Source organism: Salmo trutta, chromosome 40 (assembly GCF_901001165.1).
Source record: "Salmo trutta chromosome 40, fSalTru1.1, whole genome shotgun sequence".
NCBI lineage: Eukaryota > Metazoa > Chordata > Actinopteri > Salmoniformes > Salmonidae > Salmo > Salmo trutta.
The window spans coordinates 21264490-21282826 of NC_042996.1; the positions used below are offsets into that span (position 1 = coordinate 21264490).

Sequence of the window (18337 nt, forward strand, 5' to 3'; positions counted from 1 at the left end):
GTCTAATAAGTACGTAATACCTGCTGCTACCCAGCTGTTAAAGCTCTAACATGCTATCCTAATGGTGCGTGAATAAAACAGCTTCGATTCCTAATGGATGATGGGTAAAAAAAGATGTGGGTCAAGTCAGTCACCCAGCATCAGCTGAGCTAACAAACCCAATCCCTCATCTGAGCCATCCCCAGCCACAGTCCCTGCAGCTCTAACAGTTCTAACGCCACCAACCTGCTCCACCCGGATGTCGTACTCCCCGTTCAACTTCTTCCCTCGGAAATACTTGGCCCTGTGAGGAAAGAAGTGGGAAAGACACTAATGAGACGAGATGAAATGCGATCACAACTTTCAGAGCTTATAAACTTTTTTCACACAGTAGCCTAGGGGAGCTTCTAGACAGGAAAAGATTGTCTACAGTCTTGAAATGACCTGTGTCGAGACGACTAGAAAATAGGTTCTCCAGTATCACCTGAATCCTGTATAATTATAAAGGTATCTGTTGTAGTGGCCACCTGTGTATACTGTACCGCTACACTTCTGTTTCTTCACCAACAGAGAAAAGTATGTAGTCATAACAACAGTATGCAGTCAAAACAACCTCGGAATAATCTGTTTATTTGATTGAGGAAGGCTGAAACGTCAAGTTTTCCAAAATAGCTTGAGACCATTGACAAATATTATTTTTTCCATAATTACAGCATTGTGGTCCTTGTGTAGTACCATACAAACTTTCCCAGACTAAAAACCAGCTGAGCATCATAATCAGTCATAACATCATATCCCCCACCTATTAGGCGGTTAGGCACCTCATAAAGAAACAGCAAGAGAGGAGAAAGAGTAAAGAGAGAGAGGCGGATCTCAAATCAACAGGATATTAAAAGAGATATGACTCAATGTCCCTGAATGGGACAATGTCCCTGTACACAAACAATAACAGCGATGTCCTTTTTTTGTAGTCTGAATCTGTCTGTCTGAAAACCCATTTCCTGTTCCTAACCATGACATCCTTACAGGCCAGGCATCAGGCTTCACTGGCATCATCAAACACCATAGGCAGGAAACCTGATTACACTTTTAGACAGCCCTGATAACCAAACACATACACACAAACAAACACAAAGAACCACAAAAACACAAGGAACAAACACAAACACACGAGGCAGAAACCGACGGTGACGCTTTAAAAAGCGAGGGATTGGGTATGTGTGTGTTTGGAGAAGAGGAAGGGGATGGACATTCACATAAATCTGGGCATTTCAGATATACTACCTCTCGTGCACACTTTTGGGCGTTAAGAGCTCTACGTTTATAGCCTGTGAGCCTGTGTCTTTGCCAACACTCTGTGGGTCCAGCCGGTGAACTCTCACCCCTAGCAGGCGTGGGCCGGTTATCAATCTGTCAAGGGCTACATGCTAGCTGTTGGTGTGTGTTTGCTGTGTGTGTGTGTGTGTGTGTGTGTGTGTGTGTGTGTGTGTGTGTGTGTGTGTGCGTGCGTGCGTGCATGTGCTCTACATGCTGGAGGCTCCTGATCAGTAGGACACAGGCTGTTAGGGATTTAGAGTAACTGCCTCTCCCACTCACTCTCTCTTCTCTTTGGGATTGCACAATTTCTGTTAATCACCCAAAAGATTGGTGTCTTTTCTGTGACAGAAAAAAAGTTGCATTCTTTCCTATGTCTCTTCTTGCAATTGCACATTTCTACCATCACTCCTTGCAGGGCTGGCGCTAGAACTAATGAGTTGGAAGGGCCCCACAGGGGGGCAAGTTTTTTTTCACGGGACCACCTGTGTGCGCACACTGCAATTTTTTTTTAAATGAAAAAATAACCCCTGGGCCTCAATAGACCCCCCTTCAAGCTAATGAGCAGTCATTATGACTGCAACATTCTAACAGTGTAATTAATACATTTTATATATGCGTTCGCTTGTCCTAGGTAACATAAGAATACCATTTTTTTCATTAGTTTATGTTACTCTAGGACAGGGGTCTCCAACCTTTCCTAGCATGAGAGTTACTTTTAAATGATGAAACATGTTCAGAGGTACTCAAGATTTTTTTTGTAGCTGTCAAATAGGCACTTTGTATTTTCTCAGCTTTATTTTTCCTGGATTGGATTTTTTTCAGTTTTCACTCTAAATAGTTACAATTATTTCATAGAGAAACAATGAAACGTTCTGAGTCCATGTCAATGCTTAAATCACACCAGAAGACCATTTTTTAGGGCGGGGGGAAAAATGAACACATTTAGAATTTTTTGGAGTAATACCTCTTTAATTATGGATACGTGGGAAGGTAGCGTCCCACCTGGCCAACATCCGGTGAAATGGCAGAGCGACAAATTCAAATGAAATTACTATAAATATTAAACTTTCATGAAATCACAAGTGCAATACATCAAAATAAAGCTTAACTTGTTGTTAATCCAGCCAACGTATCAGATTTCAAAAAGACTTTACGGCAAAAGCAAACCATGTGATTATCTGAGGACAGCGTCCGGCACACAAATGCATAACAAATCATTTTCAACCAGGAAGTTGCGACACGAAAGTCAGAAATAGCGATATAATATATGCCTTACCTTTGAAGATCTTCTTCTGTTGGCATTCCAAAATGTCCCAGTTACATTACAAATGGTCCTTTTGTTCAATAAAGTCCTTTTTTATATCCATAAAAACTCAGTTCAGCTGGTGCGCTTCAGTCAATAATCCACTCGGTTTCCCTGCTTTAAAATACATACAAAATGAATCCCAAACGTTACCAATAAACTTATCCAAACAAGTCGATCAACGTTTATAATCAATCCTTAGGTACCCTAATACGCAAACAAACAATAAAATTTAAGACGGAGAATCGTTATTGTCTTTACCGGAGATAAACAAAAAGAACGCGCTGTCTCGGCCATGCGCTTGGAAACAATACAGCCAAAATGAGAGCCACTTAGAAAAACTACAACTTCTCCCTCATTTTTCCAAAAACCAGCCTGACGCTCTTTCTAAAGACTGTTGACATCTAGTGGAAGCCCTAGGAACTGCAATCAGGGACGATTTCGCCCTATTATAAAAGTGCCAGGCTTTGAAATCAGTGGTATGCTGTATTTTTTTTTTTGATGATGGTTTGTCCTCGGGGTTTCGCCTGCCATTTTAGTTCTGTTATACTCACAGACATTATTTTAATGGTTTTAAAGACTTTAGAGTGTTTTCTATCCAAATCTACCAATTATATGCATATCCTAGCTTCTGGGTCTGAGTAGCAGGCAGTTTACTTTGGGCACGCTTTTCATCCGGACGTCAAAATACTGCCCCCTATCCCAAAGAAGTTAATTGTGCATTTTGTGCGAGAGGAATGTGCTGGTCTAGCGATGTTTTTGTTGCTTTACATGTCAAGACAGAGTTTGCAAAACAAAAGCTCACCAGATTGATACAAATAATTATAATATATATAATTAATGTAAGTCTAAATATGAACGCAGTCAAAAATAGTAAATTGTCAGCTCATTGGAGCATGTCCATGTCACATAAACAAGGAAAGCTGGTGAATGTGTTGCTAATGTTGTTTTTTGCTTGAGATGTAGAGCCTGGTCTCTCAATGAGGACATTTTGTGCTAATAATCGGCCCGTAGCATTGTCATCGGCTTGTTCAATCCAAACAGGACCGTCCCTCCTCTCCCCTGTTTCACCATTTCATTTGGTGGTGGTGCAGGCACCTGCTCACTGCGCACCGTTCTGTCTTTCTTTGCGCTTAGGCCTCGGAGGTGTTGGTTCAGGCTGAGGCTCAGAATAAGAAGAAGAATCATCAGAGATGTTGTGATTAATTTCTTCCCCACCGTCTGATTCGTTTTCATTCCGATTTTGTAGCAATGCTAATGCAGCATGTGCGTCCATTCATCTTGGTCTTCTTGCCATTTGTAAATGGCGCACGCTCTCACTGTGTACTCCAAGTAGGCCAGAGTAGACTGCTTGGATTTGGTGTACTGATATAGCGTACATACCATTTTGAGATTATAATTTAGAATAGATCAAAACAATAAAGGCCCATCCTGTTCTTCATTCATAAATTGGTGATTACATAGTTATGTATCTTTCGCTTCCCCTAACACATCAACTCACCCATTCTCCCCCTTTCTCCCCCATCACACATTACTTAATTCATTTCATGTTGTTATATCTGTTAAATTAGAGTTTGGTTATAGTTGAGGTTCAGATTCGAGGAAATTATCAGGGTGCTTATCAACTGGGCATGGCACCTTCAAATATCGGGAGAAGGCTCGAAGCAGGCTCTACTGTCAGGACAAGAAACTATCTCACCGGAGAAAGCATCCGAGTGAGCTAAACAGCACCCCTCTGTCTTACTATATGTAGCCCATGTATCTGATGCTGCCTGGACAAAAAGAGTATGACATGCCATACTATTTTTGTCCAGACAGCATCAGATACACATAATGACACAAAGGGGCACTGTTTAGCTTGCTCTGCTGATTTATCAGAGATTGATGCGTCTTTCTGTCAGCGTGCAGCGTTAATATTTTACTTGGACGGGCAAGGAGGTATGGGAGGGCGGGCCAGGCCCCCTAAGGACCACCCATAATGCCTGCCCTGATTCCCTGCCTTGGTGTTTGTCTTCTCTGGCAGTATAAGGTCATACTAGCTCTCTCCTTATGTCTCTTCTTGCTGTACCCCTTTATCTCCCCCTATCCCTGCTTTCCATATGCTGCTTTACAGTAAATGAGATGCAAATTAATCTCATCACTGATCTTCTTCTCAAGGTTTTCCAGCTGTTGAGCTGTTGACTATGAGATCCATGGTTATCCGTCCCTGTCATTTAGTTAGCGGTGAACCATTGAAAATGTCTCACCTAGATACAGTAAAGACCAATGCTTTGTCACCGAGGGCCACTATTACCTTCACCATGACCGTAATAGAGCATGAGCCATGAAGCGAGACCAGGAGGCTCACGTATGGGTTAAAAATGACTGGTATGTTTTCAAGCCAAGGCATTCATTGTACAACCTGTCATCACTTCAAATTATCAATTCAATTTAGGGTCAGTTGGACTTTAAAAGTGGAGGTGAGCAGCCCTTCGCATGGTTCCAAGAGTAAACACCCAGACAGGATTTGGCCCATGTTCTTCCCAAACACTCCCTCTTACACACAGTCACACACCCATTGTAAAAACATAATGCAGAGGAATACAGAATCTTTACCATGAAACTTTTCCCTCCATTGCATTAGTCTCCCATAAAGCCAAAGTGAGTCATGTATTTTGACAGATGATGAAATCTGGAATTTGCTATTCTTTCTTACACATGAAAACATGGGTTAGGAAATATTTGACAATAAGAACTCACATCCAGATTTTTCCCACAGCCATCAATTACTATCACTTCGACAGCAGATATGACAATAATGACATCAGTGATTGTATTGCATTCACCAAAGAACGGTTGGATAGAGTAATCTAATATAGGATCATTCAAGAGCCGGTACATTGTTCAGATTCAAACAACAAACTGACAGCGTCTTGGCTTGCAGAATGTCATGTGGCATGGCATTCTGAGGAGGGTATGGCATGACAGGGAGCCAATGGCAAGTCAGATGAGGAGGGCGAGATGGTGAGAGAGAGGGACGAGGCAGCCAAGCAGGAGAAAGGGAATCCTGGGAATGAGAGATTCCGAAAGACAGTGAGAGAAAAACAGAGAGGTGAGAATAGGAATGAGAGATCGAGGGCTAGCGAAAGATGGAATGAGAAATGGAGAGAAAAAAGAGCGAGAGGGAAAAGGAAAGAGATGAGTGAGAGAAACAGAAAGAGAAAAAGTGATGAGGATGGTGGATGGTGATGTTGTGGGTGGTGAAAGCTGCTGTGTGTGTGTGTACCGCCATTGTGCCCCAGTCAGAGCTGGAGGCCAGGCCTGTCAGGGGAGCCCAGCGTTTCCCTGGAGACCAGCAGCCTCTCCTCTGGAATGCCCTGGAGGAAATGTGACCCTGAGGCAGAGGGCAACGATGGATGGACATGGGACACCCTCACCAACACTAACCCTCACCCACAATTAAAGATCCTAATAGCTTGGATATACAGTAGCGGTCGACCGATTAATCGGAATGGCCGATTAATTAGGGCCGATTTCACATTTTCATAACAATCGGAAATCGGTATTTTTGGACACAGATTTGGCCGATTATTATTATTATTTTTTTACACCTTTATTTAACTAGGTAAGTCAGTTAAGAACACATTCTTATTTTCAATGACGGCCTAGGAACGGTGGGTTAACTGCCTTGTTCAGGGGCAGAACGACAGATTTTTACCTTGTCAGCTCGGGGATTCAATCTTGCAACCTTACGGTTAACTAGTCCAACGCTCTAACCACCTGCCTTACATTGCACTCCACGAGGAGCCTGCCTGTTACGCGAATGCAGTAAGAAGCCAAGGTAAGTTGCAAGCTAGCATTAAACTTATCTTATAAAAAACAATCAATCAATCATAATCACTAGTTAACTACACATGGTTGATGATATTACTAGTTTATCTAGCGTGTTCTGCGTTGCATATAATCGATGCGGGGCGCATTCGCGAAAAAGGACTGTCGTTGCTCCAACGTGTACCTAACCATAAACATCAATGCCTTTCTTAAAATCAATACACATGTATATATTTTTAAACCTGCATATTTAGTTAATATTGCCTGCTAACATGAATTTCTTTTAACTTGGAAAATTGTGTCACTTCTCTTGCAACAGATACAGGGTATATGCAGCAGTTTGGGCCGCCTGGCTCGTTGCGAACTGTGTGAAGACTATTTCTTCCTAACAAAGACAGCCAACTTCGCCAAACGGGGGAAGATTTAACAAAAGCGCATTTGCAAAAAAAGCACAATCGTTGCACGACTGTATCTAACCATAAACATCAATGCCTTTCTTAAAATCAATACACAGAAGTATATAATTTAAACCTGCATATTTAGCTAAAAGAAATCCAGGTTAGCAGGCAATATTAACCAGGTGAAATTGTGTCACTTCTCTTGCGTTCATTGCACACAGAGTCAGGGTATATGCAACAGTTTGTGCCGCCTGGCTCGTTGCAAACTAATTTGCCAGAATTTTACGTAATTATGACATAACATTGCAATGTAACAGGAATATTTGGACTTATGGATGCCACCCATTAGATAAAATACGTAAAGCTTCCGTATTTCCCTGAAAGAATAAACGTTTTGTTTTCGAGATGATAGTTTCCGGATTCGACCATATTAATGACCTAAGGCTCGTATTTCGGTGTGTTATTATATTATAATTAAGTCTATGATTTGATAGAGCAGTCTGACTGAGCGATGGTAGGCACCAGCAGGCTCGTAAGCATTCATTCAAACAGCACTTTGTGCGTTTTGCCAGCAGCTCTTCGCAATGTTTCAAGCATTGCGCTGTTTATGACTTCAAGCCTATCAACTCCCGAGATTAGGCTGGTGTAACCGATGTGAAATGGCTAGCTAGTTAGCGGGGTGCGTGCTAATAGCATTTGAAACGTCACTAGCTCTGAGACTTGGAGTAGTTGTTCCCCTTGCTCTGCATGGGTAACGCTGCTTTGAGGGTGGCTGTTGTCGATGTGTTCCTGGTTCGAGCCCAGGTAGGAGCGAGGAGAGGGACGGAAGCTATACTGTTACACTGGCAATACTAAAGTGCCTATAAGAACATCCAATAGTCAAAGGTATATGAAATACAAATCGTATAGAGAGAAATAATATAATAACTACAACCTAAAACTTCTTACCTGGGAATATTGAAGACTCATGTTAAAAGGAACCACCAGCTTTCATATGTTCTCATGTTCTGAGCAAGGAGCTTAAAACATTAGCTTTCTTACATGGCACATATTGCACTTTTACTTTCTTCTCCAACACTTTGTTTTTGCATTATTTAAACCAAATTGAACATGTTTCATTATCTATTTGAGGGTAAATTGATTTTATTGATGTATTATATTAAGTTAAAATAAGTGTTCATTCAGTATTGTTGTAATTGTCATTATTACAAATAAATGTAAAAAAATAATAATAATAATAATAAAAATAAATAAACAAAAACAAATCGGCTGATTAATCGGTATCGGTGGTTGTTGATCCTCCAATAATCGGTATCGGCGTTGAAAAATCATAATCGGTCGACCTCTAATATACAGTACAGTACTAATGAGCTACTAGTTCTAATACAGCTGTCTGTGCAAACACCTCCCAAGGGGAGACATACATTTTACAGTTATGTTCACTCAGCTATGAGATTCTATGAAATATTAACAATGAGAAAGGTCAATTCGGGGAACATGAAGAAAGACTGTGGCAAAGCCACCAATCAGTGTTACACAGTAATATTTAGTGTATTAGTGTAAGTCACTATTAAACCAATCAGCCATCAATAAGCCATTGATGAATTCTGGGTTCTAAATCAAACTTGAAATAGGGTTAATTATCAGGTATTCTATTGAAATATTGAGTGCTATGGTTTAGAGGGTCTACACCAGAAGTTAATGGTTATCTGTAGGAGGAAGGTATATGGCGGGTGCAATTAAGCTTGGAATGTACTGAGTATAGAAAAAGCGATCATATGTGGCAGGCACTGATGAGGGGAGAGAGTCATGGATTAGTGATGAAGGGGGGTCGAGGTCAGGTCAGGTCACGTTAAGGGAGAAGGAAAAGTTTATTGCCAGTATCACTTCGTTTCCTGCCCAGCAATAAAGATGCTGTGTTTAGTTAGAAGGAGGAGACTCCACCTAAAATGGGGTACATATACCACCACTATTTTTAACCATGTCTTTGTCTGTTCAGCTGTTTTATCCTTTGAGAAGAATAAACTTGGTTTAAGCTTTCATAGTGTCCGGTGAGCTCTTACTCTGATAATTAGAACCTAACAGTTGGTGCTGTGAGCAGGGTTCACCACGATTTGCAGTCGAACTAGAGATTCTGAATCAGTGAAACAGGAGCTGGCACCAGAAACAAGGTCCCGGAAGTCCCGGAAGGTAAGCCTGAGCAGGCTGGTACCGGCAGAGGGTAAATCCTAGGGGCTAAATCCAGAGTGGGTTGGTTCCTGTGAGTACTATAAGAATAGAGAGTGAGGCAGTGTAGTGCCAGGGGATGGATAAGTGTCTGGAGGAGAGCCTCATACATGGTTAGAAAAGGAGAAAGATAACATGATTCGAGAATATGAGCAGTAGAAATAAGGAGAGAGGTTGGTTTATGCCCTATTGGTGCGGTGAACTGTAACAGATTATGTGGAAATAGGAAGACAAGCGGGAATAATGTTGGTAATGTGTGTGATCAACAACAGTGATATTTGAGGCGCAACACTGGAATAAGACATTAGGTCATCCGTATTCTCCAGTAATACATTTGCAGACGCTATAGTATTGGTTCTAATACAAGGTATTATGTCCCGTGACCAATTAATAGGCACAAATACCATAACTACTCTCCGGGGAAGTGGGTATCGCTACCTTGGAAAATAGTTAATAGAAGGTGGGTTTTGAAGAAATCTAAAACACCCTGGACATCGTCAGGAGAGGTTTGGGAATAAGAACTATTGATATGGCAACAGACAGCCCCGATTCACCCTGTAAAATGGAGCTAGAGAACTTTAATAAAGCCATGGAGGCGCTGAAAGAAGCGCACGAGCATTATAACAATTCGGGGGTAGTGGATGAAATAGAGCAGGATGTTTTGAGAATGGAATATAACTCCGCTCACTTCGCAGACGTGCGAGCGGTTAATACGGCCACAGTGAAAGTCACTAACGGTGGTTTCAATGGCCAAGGTAAGACAAAGAAACGTAGCGAAAAAAAATCAAAGCGTAGGGAGATAGATCCCTGTTTTAGATGTGAGGCCGTTGGGCATTGGAAGAATGAGTGTAGAGTGGAATGGAACCTGCTGGATTCGGAGGAAATGCTGCCATGCAAGCGTTTGCCTCTTTTTCAAAAGAGCAGCAACAAATCCTCCTGAAAGTAGCGGGACAGGAAACTTTCACATAGTGGTGTATGGCCTCGGTACGATCAATAGTGGTTCATAGAGATTACAGTTTCTATGTGAAGGAAGACAAATGAGACCACGTTTAACACAACTTTTTAATAGATGCCAGGGATCAAATATAACAGATTCCTTATGATGAGAAATTGGCAAAATTTGCCACAGGAAGAGGTATGCCAGGGGAATGGATTCATAGAGGTAACAAATAAAAATGATCTGGCAAAACACTCCTGGCAACTCAGAAAACCTTATGAGATTAAAAAACCCCTGAGACATTTTATGTTGTTTTATTATGAAAGAGATTTACATTTTATGTCGTCTTATTCTGAAATAGATTTCTAGAATGGACGAAAGGGTGGAGGGGTCATGAGGAATTAGCATAGGGGTTACCAAACCTAAAATTAACTTGACATTATTTTAGTTCATGACCATGGTGGTGCGGTGGTTATGGAGAATCATGGGGAAAAGAGACCAGTGAATGGTTGGACTCGGTGGCGAGATAAAGTCGACGTGTCGAAGGGTAGTACATGCTAAATAAAAGGACACGTAAATGTTGGGGTGGATTAAAACAAACGTTTAATGATTGGAGTAAGGACAGTGGGTTTACCATTCTCATGTTTGGTTTATAAATTAATACTTTTGGATTGCTGATTAAGATGTAGCATAGTGAATGATAACGAAATGTACAATTTCTTTTCCAGGCGAGGGGGTTTCATTATCTCTCGTTGGAATGTTCCCCGAGACTGTGGTCTTGGGGAGAGCAGTTAGTGATATTCGGCAGTTTTAAGTATAAAAGTATCTGGATTAGGCAATAAACGGAGTTATACACAGATAAGTAAACCTACGGTTTACCACACACACCAGCACGCACACACAACTTACCGGTTATGAATATGTGTTAGTGGTGTTGATACTGTGGGATGTATTTTTTGGGGTTTTTTCAATTTGGTTTTAAATTGGGTATGCAGAATGATGGAAAATGTTTGAAAGGTTTTTTTAATTTAGTAGTGATGATTATATTTAGGTTATGTAGAAATAAAAGGGAAAGGAAATATTTAATGGTGTCGAATGCCCTCTATCCTGACTTTCTGGTTAGACCTGATCAATCTCACTAGAAATGATTGAAACAGCTGGGATTTAATTATAAAATGATTGAGAAACACCAGTCTCTATTCTATTTTACCATTGCTTTATGGGATACCATTATTTCCTTGTGGAGTTATCAAGAGTGGTAATTCTAAAATGATTGGTTAATCAAATTTGTTTGTTTTTTATTTAACATGCAGTGTTGTTTGTTTTTGAATCACAATATGAAAGAAGGTCTACACACTGCGAACAATTTAGACTAAGAATGCATTGAGATACCGATCTTTCATTACCATGCCACTCGCAACAGGAAAATAGGGACAAATGGGAGTTGCAATGAGAAGAGTTATTACCGGCAATAAAAGGTCCCGTTTATAAATGTATATTCTAACCGTGATGATGTGTGCCAGGTTGAGAAGCTTGAATTCGAGTGAAAGACTCAAAGTAAAGCACTGTCACTCTAAATTTGGGTTGGATAATTTATCAAATGTTTTAGTTATGATTCGGATACAGCGAGAGAGAGTTGCTTTCAAACTGTGAGGGGTAGGTGCACTTCTCAAATGTATTGGGCCTAGGGAGGTTCTAGAAATCTTGTCTTTAAGTGTCCTCCGAGAGGGAGGTTATTAGAGAACTCACTGGATGATAGTTCGGTTCAACCATGAAGGTTTTTTGTTTTACCATGTCATCAGAATTTTTATGTTAAATCGCATAATTACATATAGATTGCTGGATAATAAAAAGGTACAATTGATTGCATACAAGGCTCATAGTCTGTGTCTTGCATTAACACCCAAGGATGAAAATTAAGTAGACAGGCGTGGAGACCAGCATCACATGGGCATACAACGTAACGGATGGACGGTTCTGTCCCCAGTCTTAGTCGCATCAAGGGTGATGTGAAATGATTAAACATGCATTTTCTCTTTTCCCTGTTTAAGTCAATATGTGTTTAGGTTTCGTGGAACATAAGAGTGATTGATCATTGTTCCAGAGGAGGGACTGACGAATATTGACTAATTGATTTGAGAATTTTTTCTATATTTATAACTTTAGAAGTGCATTAAGAGTAGTGACTATATGAGTTAGATAGAATGATATATGTTAGGTTGGATATTCTTCCAATGTCATTGATCTCTTTCCCATTTATAACAGCCAAACAGCCAGCGAACACTAGACAGATTCCATGCAGTAGTTATTCTCACGGCAGTCGCTGTAGGGACAGTAATTGAAGGAGACTATAGTAACAGCATGGAATTGGACTACGGTCCAAATTGGGGATTTTGAGGTATGCGTCATGGGCAGTGTTAGTAGAAGCAGGGGTTACTTTAGTAGCATTGTTGGGAGAGTCTATGTTGTCAGGAAATGACCCATGTGTTGCAGTGTCCACACACAGTACTCCTTACAGCACCTGCAGCAGTAAAGATCGTCACGTCTCTCCTCGGTGGGTTCACACTTCTCACATGAAGTGAGATCCAACTGCATAATGGGTGAGCTTGAATACACCATGACAGAGGAAGCAGAGCTAAAGAGAGAGAGAAAGACTAGATTCCATTGTAGACAATTAGATGGGTTGGGTCTGGAAGCTACTTTAACCACCATAGTTTATTGGTTAATGCATCATATGAAAAGGATAGATGTTGGGGCAATTGTACACTGGACACAATTCTGGAGGCATTGATGGAAAGCATATGCAGTGCTAAGTAACCTCAAGAGTAGTAGCGTTGATTAGGCCTACGCACTTGCCTATCAGGTGATGTGCCTATCAGGTGGCAATGGAGGAGATGGGGAACAAAGTGAAAATGACATGGCACCTCTCAGAGCCTGTGGCCGGAAAGGGGAAGACTGGGTGAAAGCCTGAAGAGGCTTTTTAGGGCTTTCATTTTTGCCAAACTCAGCCAAACTCCTGGAGGCATAGAGTCAGGCGAAAAGAGAGTGGGAATTGTCATGTTATCAGATTTGGGTTTTCATACATATATAATTATGCATAGATTACCACATTGTTAATACTGTTATGTTTTGTGTTTCTCGTTGCTTTTCAAGTCTTGTGCTATCACTCTCTTAGGAACCAGAAGGGGAAAGTTGAGATGGAAGGAGTCAACAGCTCCAACGGACGTTATTATCAGTGTTCTATGAGAAATGGAAATAAGAGTGTGCTTGGTGTGATCATAGAACAGAGGCCATAAGTCTCTGGGTTTGTATATGTTACTGTGAATGTTAGGCATGTTTATTATTTATTTTTTGGGGTTCATGTTTTATTATTATTGTTTGTCCATTTATAAGTAATTTCCAAGTTTATGTAATGTTGAACAGTATGGAGTTAAATGTTCAAAACGGGTGACTGATGGATTCCGGGTTCTAACTCCTGAACTTGAAATAGGGTTAATTATCAGGTATTCTATTGAAATATTGAGTGCTATGGTTTAGAGGGTCTACACCAAAAGTGAATGGTTATCTGTAGGAGGAAGGTATATGGTGGGTGCAATTAAGCTTGGAATGTATTGAGTGTAGGGAAAACAATCATATGTGGCAGGCATTGATGAGGGGAGAGAGTCATGGATTAGTGATGATGGAGGTCGAGGTCAGGTCACGTTAAGGGAGAAGGAAAAGTTTATTGCCCCGTATCACTTAGTTTCCTGCCCAGCAATAAAGATGTTATGTTTAGCGAGAAGGAGAAGACTCCACCCAAAGTGGGGTACATATACCACCACTATAGTAACCATGTCTTTGTCTGTTCAGCTGTTCTATCCTTTGGGAATAATAAACTTGGTTTAAGTTTTTATAGTGTCCGTCAAGTTCTTACTCTGATAATTAGAACCTAACACCATCTATCAATGCATCATAAAAAATGTTTAATTCTCATTAAGATATTTGGGTAATCATGGATCACTAAAGCTTTCAAGTTTCAATGTCTGTATTACACCACATGATCCCAAGGCTTGAATATAGGTCAAATGGTGTTATTAATAACTCATCTTGATATGGAATTAACCTGGAATTAAAGCACATCAAAACGAGATTATTGCAGAGGTACCGACAGAGACAAAGCAGGAAAACATTGACCAATTTCAATAGTTCCATTTTGTCTACAAATGAAACCTGGGAGTTTGAAACGAAACGGAGCACCAGTTTGTGGCCTCCCATCAGACAAACATTGATCCTGAATTACAAACGCAGCTCTTTTTTTGGTTGCCTGGTGGGAATGGATGACTGTCCTCATAAGGTTTTATTGTGGTTATTTATCTCATGGCCGTTCGCCTGCGGTCCGGGGCAACCTTCTCCAAGCTATCGGTTTGTGTTGTCTATAATAGTTTTTGCTCCAGATAAAATACTTGTGTTGGCAACCGTAGCAACAATAAAAGTGCCGGGAGATAGGATCAATGTTGATTTATGGAGATGCAGTAAAAACACAAAGCATCTGAGGACTATTGGAAAGCTTAGGCAGCCACAAAGTGAACTTTTCATGAACTACTGTACCTTGCAGACTTTCAGATGGGAGTCACGGATTTAAAGCCCTAGATTTCACCTAAAACCATGATCTACTACTTTATCTTAAGGGTTTTATCAAGTTTTCCATAGCATCCCTAGCAAGTGTCCTCCACTAAAATAAAGAGATGTGTCATATTCAACATGAGAAAAAGTTGACATCGTTTTCATTTTCACCCTGTTTGCAATGCCACCTGAACACCTACTGATGCATATATTGTGGTAGCTGACAGAAGAGTGTTGACACAATTCCACTGGACCCTGTTAAAGTGTCTGCAAAATTACTATCAGAAAGTAATGTGGTAATGGAGGCCCATTCAAACACTTCTGGAGCTTTAAGTTTCCCCTACAACGCCAGCCAAGTGCATGGAATAGAATGGAGACAGAGGGTTCACAGAGAACTGGCATCTGTAGTAGCAATACATGGCCATCAATTCATCCACACATTAAACTGAAGAGAGAAAACTAGCATGCCTAAATGCACATTCGTTCACATTGTCTTTAACAAATAGAGAGGAGGGGGAAGAAATCGGCACCATGATACAGACACGTTGCCAAAGCAGCAGCCAAATATTTGGCATTTAAAGGCTTTTACGAGTTGTACTTCTCTCACAGGGGTATTGCTCAATAGTTAAAAGGTTGAGCTGCTGCTATTCTCCACTCTTACGCTACCTTTGATTTGGTAGCCTGGTCTCAGATGTGTTTGTGCTGTCTTGCCAACTCATATGGTTATTGTCAATCTGGCAAGGCACGTCTACTGTACTGATTTACAGTGATATAAAGACATCATGATAAAAAAGAGAAGATCCTCAAGGGACAAATTACACCAAGTGTGTAGGTCTACATGAAAAGGGTCATGTTGCTACCACAAAGCTCAATCTTTGATGGTGCACTGCTCACTCTATACTGAGTAAACAAGTTAATCCCCATGTGTTTGAAATGGAACGATTACAACAGAATAAGGCCATGTATGTGCCACTTGAACAGATCTGTATTGTGGTGGCAGACCATATAGATGTTATTGAATGGTCAGAGGTAACCCAGGGAGCAATGCTCAGCACAGGTACAGATTCTCTCAGAGTTTTCCAATAGGTTATCAGCTAGTGCCACCTGCTGTTCATAACTCAGTGTTACTCTACACAGAGACGCAGTGAATGTGGAGAAACACATCAGCGCTCAAGTAGGTTGTGATCTTGTGGCAAGTGGACTACAGTGCCTCAGTGTGGTCAAAAATGAAACACCTCAGTTTTCGTATGGTAATATCCCAATGCTGTTTATATCAAACAATATGCATAAAAACACTTTTTTAAGACCTATATTTATTACAGCCTTTTACCAACCATTGCCACACATCACCAACAATAAACAGAAGATGTCATGGTTGATACATGCATGTTTGGTGAAGGATTCACTCAAGTTCTCACTGACAGCTGACCGCTTGTACTTGAAAACCTGCACTTTGTATGTTCACTTAAGCTTAAAATGGATATGGTGCCTGGGCAAACGGATATGAAGACAAAGGTCCACTACACTGTACATACAAGGGACGTCTGCTGTATCGTGTATAACTAGGTCAAGACCAACTTTAATTGGAGACGCTTAATCACATTTCTTTTAATATTGCATCCAGTGTGTTTGTTTTTGTTTTTATGTTTGGCCCATGTCTACACAGAAGACCTACGAAACATTCATACTATTATGAAAAAGATGCTGTCAAACTGAATCTGAACATGCCTCGTTAACAAATGCACTGTTTTTTTCTTCAGTCTGGTTGCAACTCAGAAGCTAACCAGCTAATTAGCTACTAGCTATTTAGTCATTGTCAGCCACTGCTAGCGGCCTTTACCTTCCGCACAGACACCAGACGTTTTTTTAGCCTGGATAATACTTGCCAGCCTGCCAGTATCGGACTGTTTTCTCCACTACAATGCCGGATTCCTGCCGTAAACCCTGGACCATTACTCCTGATCATCACAGCTAGCTAGCTGCCACAGAGTGGCCCAGCCCCGAAGCTAGCTATGAGCCAGACCCACCTCCCGGCCTACTCAGTGATCACTCGGCTACACAGCTGATGCCTCCCGGACTCTACCCAAACACGGCTAGAATCCACTACTCCACTGGATCCTTGCCGTAAGCTATGGACCTTTGCATTGGATCATCGCTGCTACCGAGTGGCTATAGTGGCTAAAGCCCCTGCCCCGAAGCTAGCACCAGTTAGCCGCGAGCCAGGCGCATCTCCCGGCTGGCAAACTAAATTGCTACAACTACAATAACTCTTTCGTTATCTGGCCTGGACCCTTTGTCAACACAGCGCCCCGCCCTCCCCACCACGACTGGTCTGCCGACGGAACTATATCCCCTGTGCCCTCAACCGGCCTTTGCCGGACGTCGGAGCAGACGCTTCTACTAACCCCGGCCTGCTAACTTTAAACGCTGTGTCTCCCGCATGCTAGCGTAGTAACGACTACCCAGCGGCTTCCCTGCTCCATCTATTGCTGTTCACTGGACCCTATGATCACTTGGTAACATAGCTGATGCCTGCTGGACTGTTCATTAATCACGGTACTCCATTCTGTTTATTTTTTGTTTATCTGTCGGCCACGAACTCAGGCCCTGTGTGTAGTTAACCGACCCTCTCTGCCCCCATTCATCGCCATTTTACCTGTTGTTGTTGTCTTAGCTGATTAGCTGTTGTTGTCTTACACGTTGTTATCTTAGCTAGCTTTCCCAATCAACACCTGTGATTGCTTTATGCCTCGCTTTATGTCTCTCTCAAATGTCAATATGCCTTGTATACTGTTGTCAAGGATAGTTATCATTGTTTTAGTTTACTGCGGAGCCCCTAGTCCCACTCAACATGCCTCAGATACCTCCTTTGTCCCATCTCGCACACATGCGGTGACCTCACCCAGCATAACTAGCGTGTCCAGAGATACAACCTCTCTTATCATCACTCAGTGCCTGGGTTCACCTCCACTGTACCTGCACCCCACCATACCCGTCTGTACATTATGCCCTGAATCTATTCTACCACACCCAGAAATCTGCTCCTTTTATTCTCTGTCCCCAACGCACTAGATGACCAGTTTTGATAGCCTTTAGCCGTACCCTCATCCTACTCCTCCTCTGTTACTCGGGTGATGCGGAGGTTAACCCAGGCCCTGTGTGTCCCCAGGCACTCTCATTTCTTGACTTCTGTAACTGAAAAAGCCTTGGTTTCATGCATGTTAACATCAGGAACCTCCTCCCTGAGTTTGTTTTACTCACTGCTTTAGCACACTCCGCCAACCCTGATGTCCTAGCCGTGTCTGAATCCTGGCTTAGGAAGGCCACCAAAAATTCTGAGATTTCCATACCCATTTTCCATCAAGATAGAACTGACAAAGGGGGAGGATTTGCAATCTACTCCAGAGATAGACCTGGAAAGTATGACAGAACTTTGCAGGCTATGCCCAAAAAGTTCAAGCTTCTAATTTAAAAAATGAATATCTCCAGAAATAAGTCTCTCACTGTTGCCGCCTGTTATAGACCCCCCTCATCTCCCAGCGGTGCCCTGGACACCATATGTGAATTGATTGCCCCCCATATATCTTCAGAGTTCATTCTGTTAGGTGACCTAAACTGGGATATGCTTAACACCCCGGCAGTCCTACAATCTAAGCTAGATGCCCTCAATCTCACACAAATCATCAAGGAACCCACCAGGTACAACCCTAAATCCGTAAACATGGGCAGCCTCATAGATATTACCCTGACCAACTTGCCCTCCAA

The 18337-nt window shown here is 41.7% G+C and overlaps 1 protein-coding gene across 1 annotated transcript in view; it reads right to left on the reverse strand.

Moving 5' to 3' along the window:
* Positions 1-18337, reverse strand: part of LOC115180577 (synapsin-3-like) — a 139092-nt gene that overhangs the window by 100708 nt on the left and 20047 nt on the right. Inside the window, exon 3 of the mRNA XM_029742765.1 lies at positions 226-283. Coding sequence (XP_029598625.1) covers positions 226-283 — 58 coding nt within the window. The remainder of the gene's footprint in view (positions 1-225; positions 284-18337) is intronic.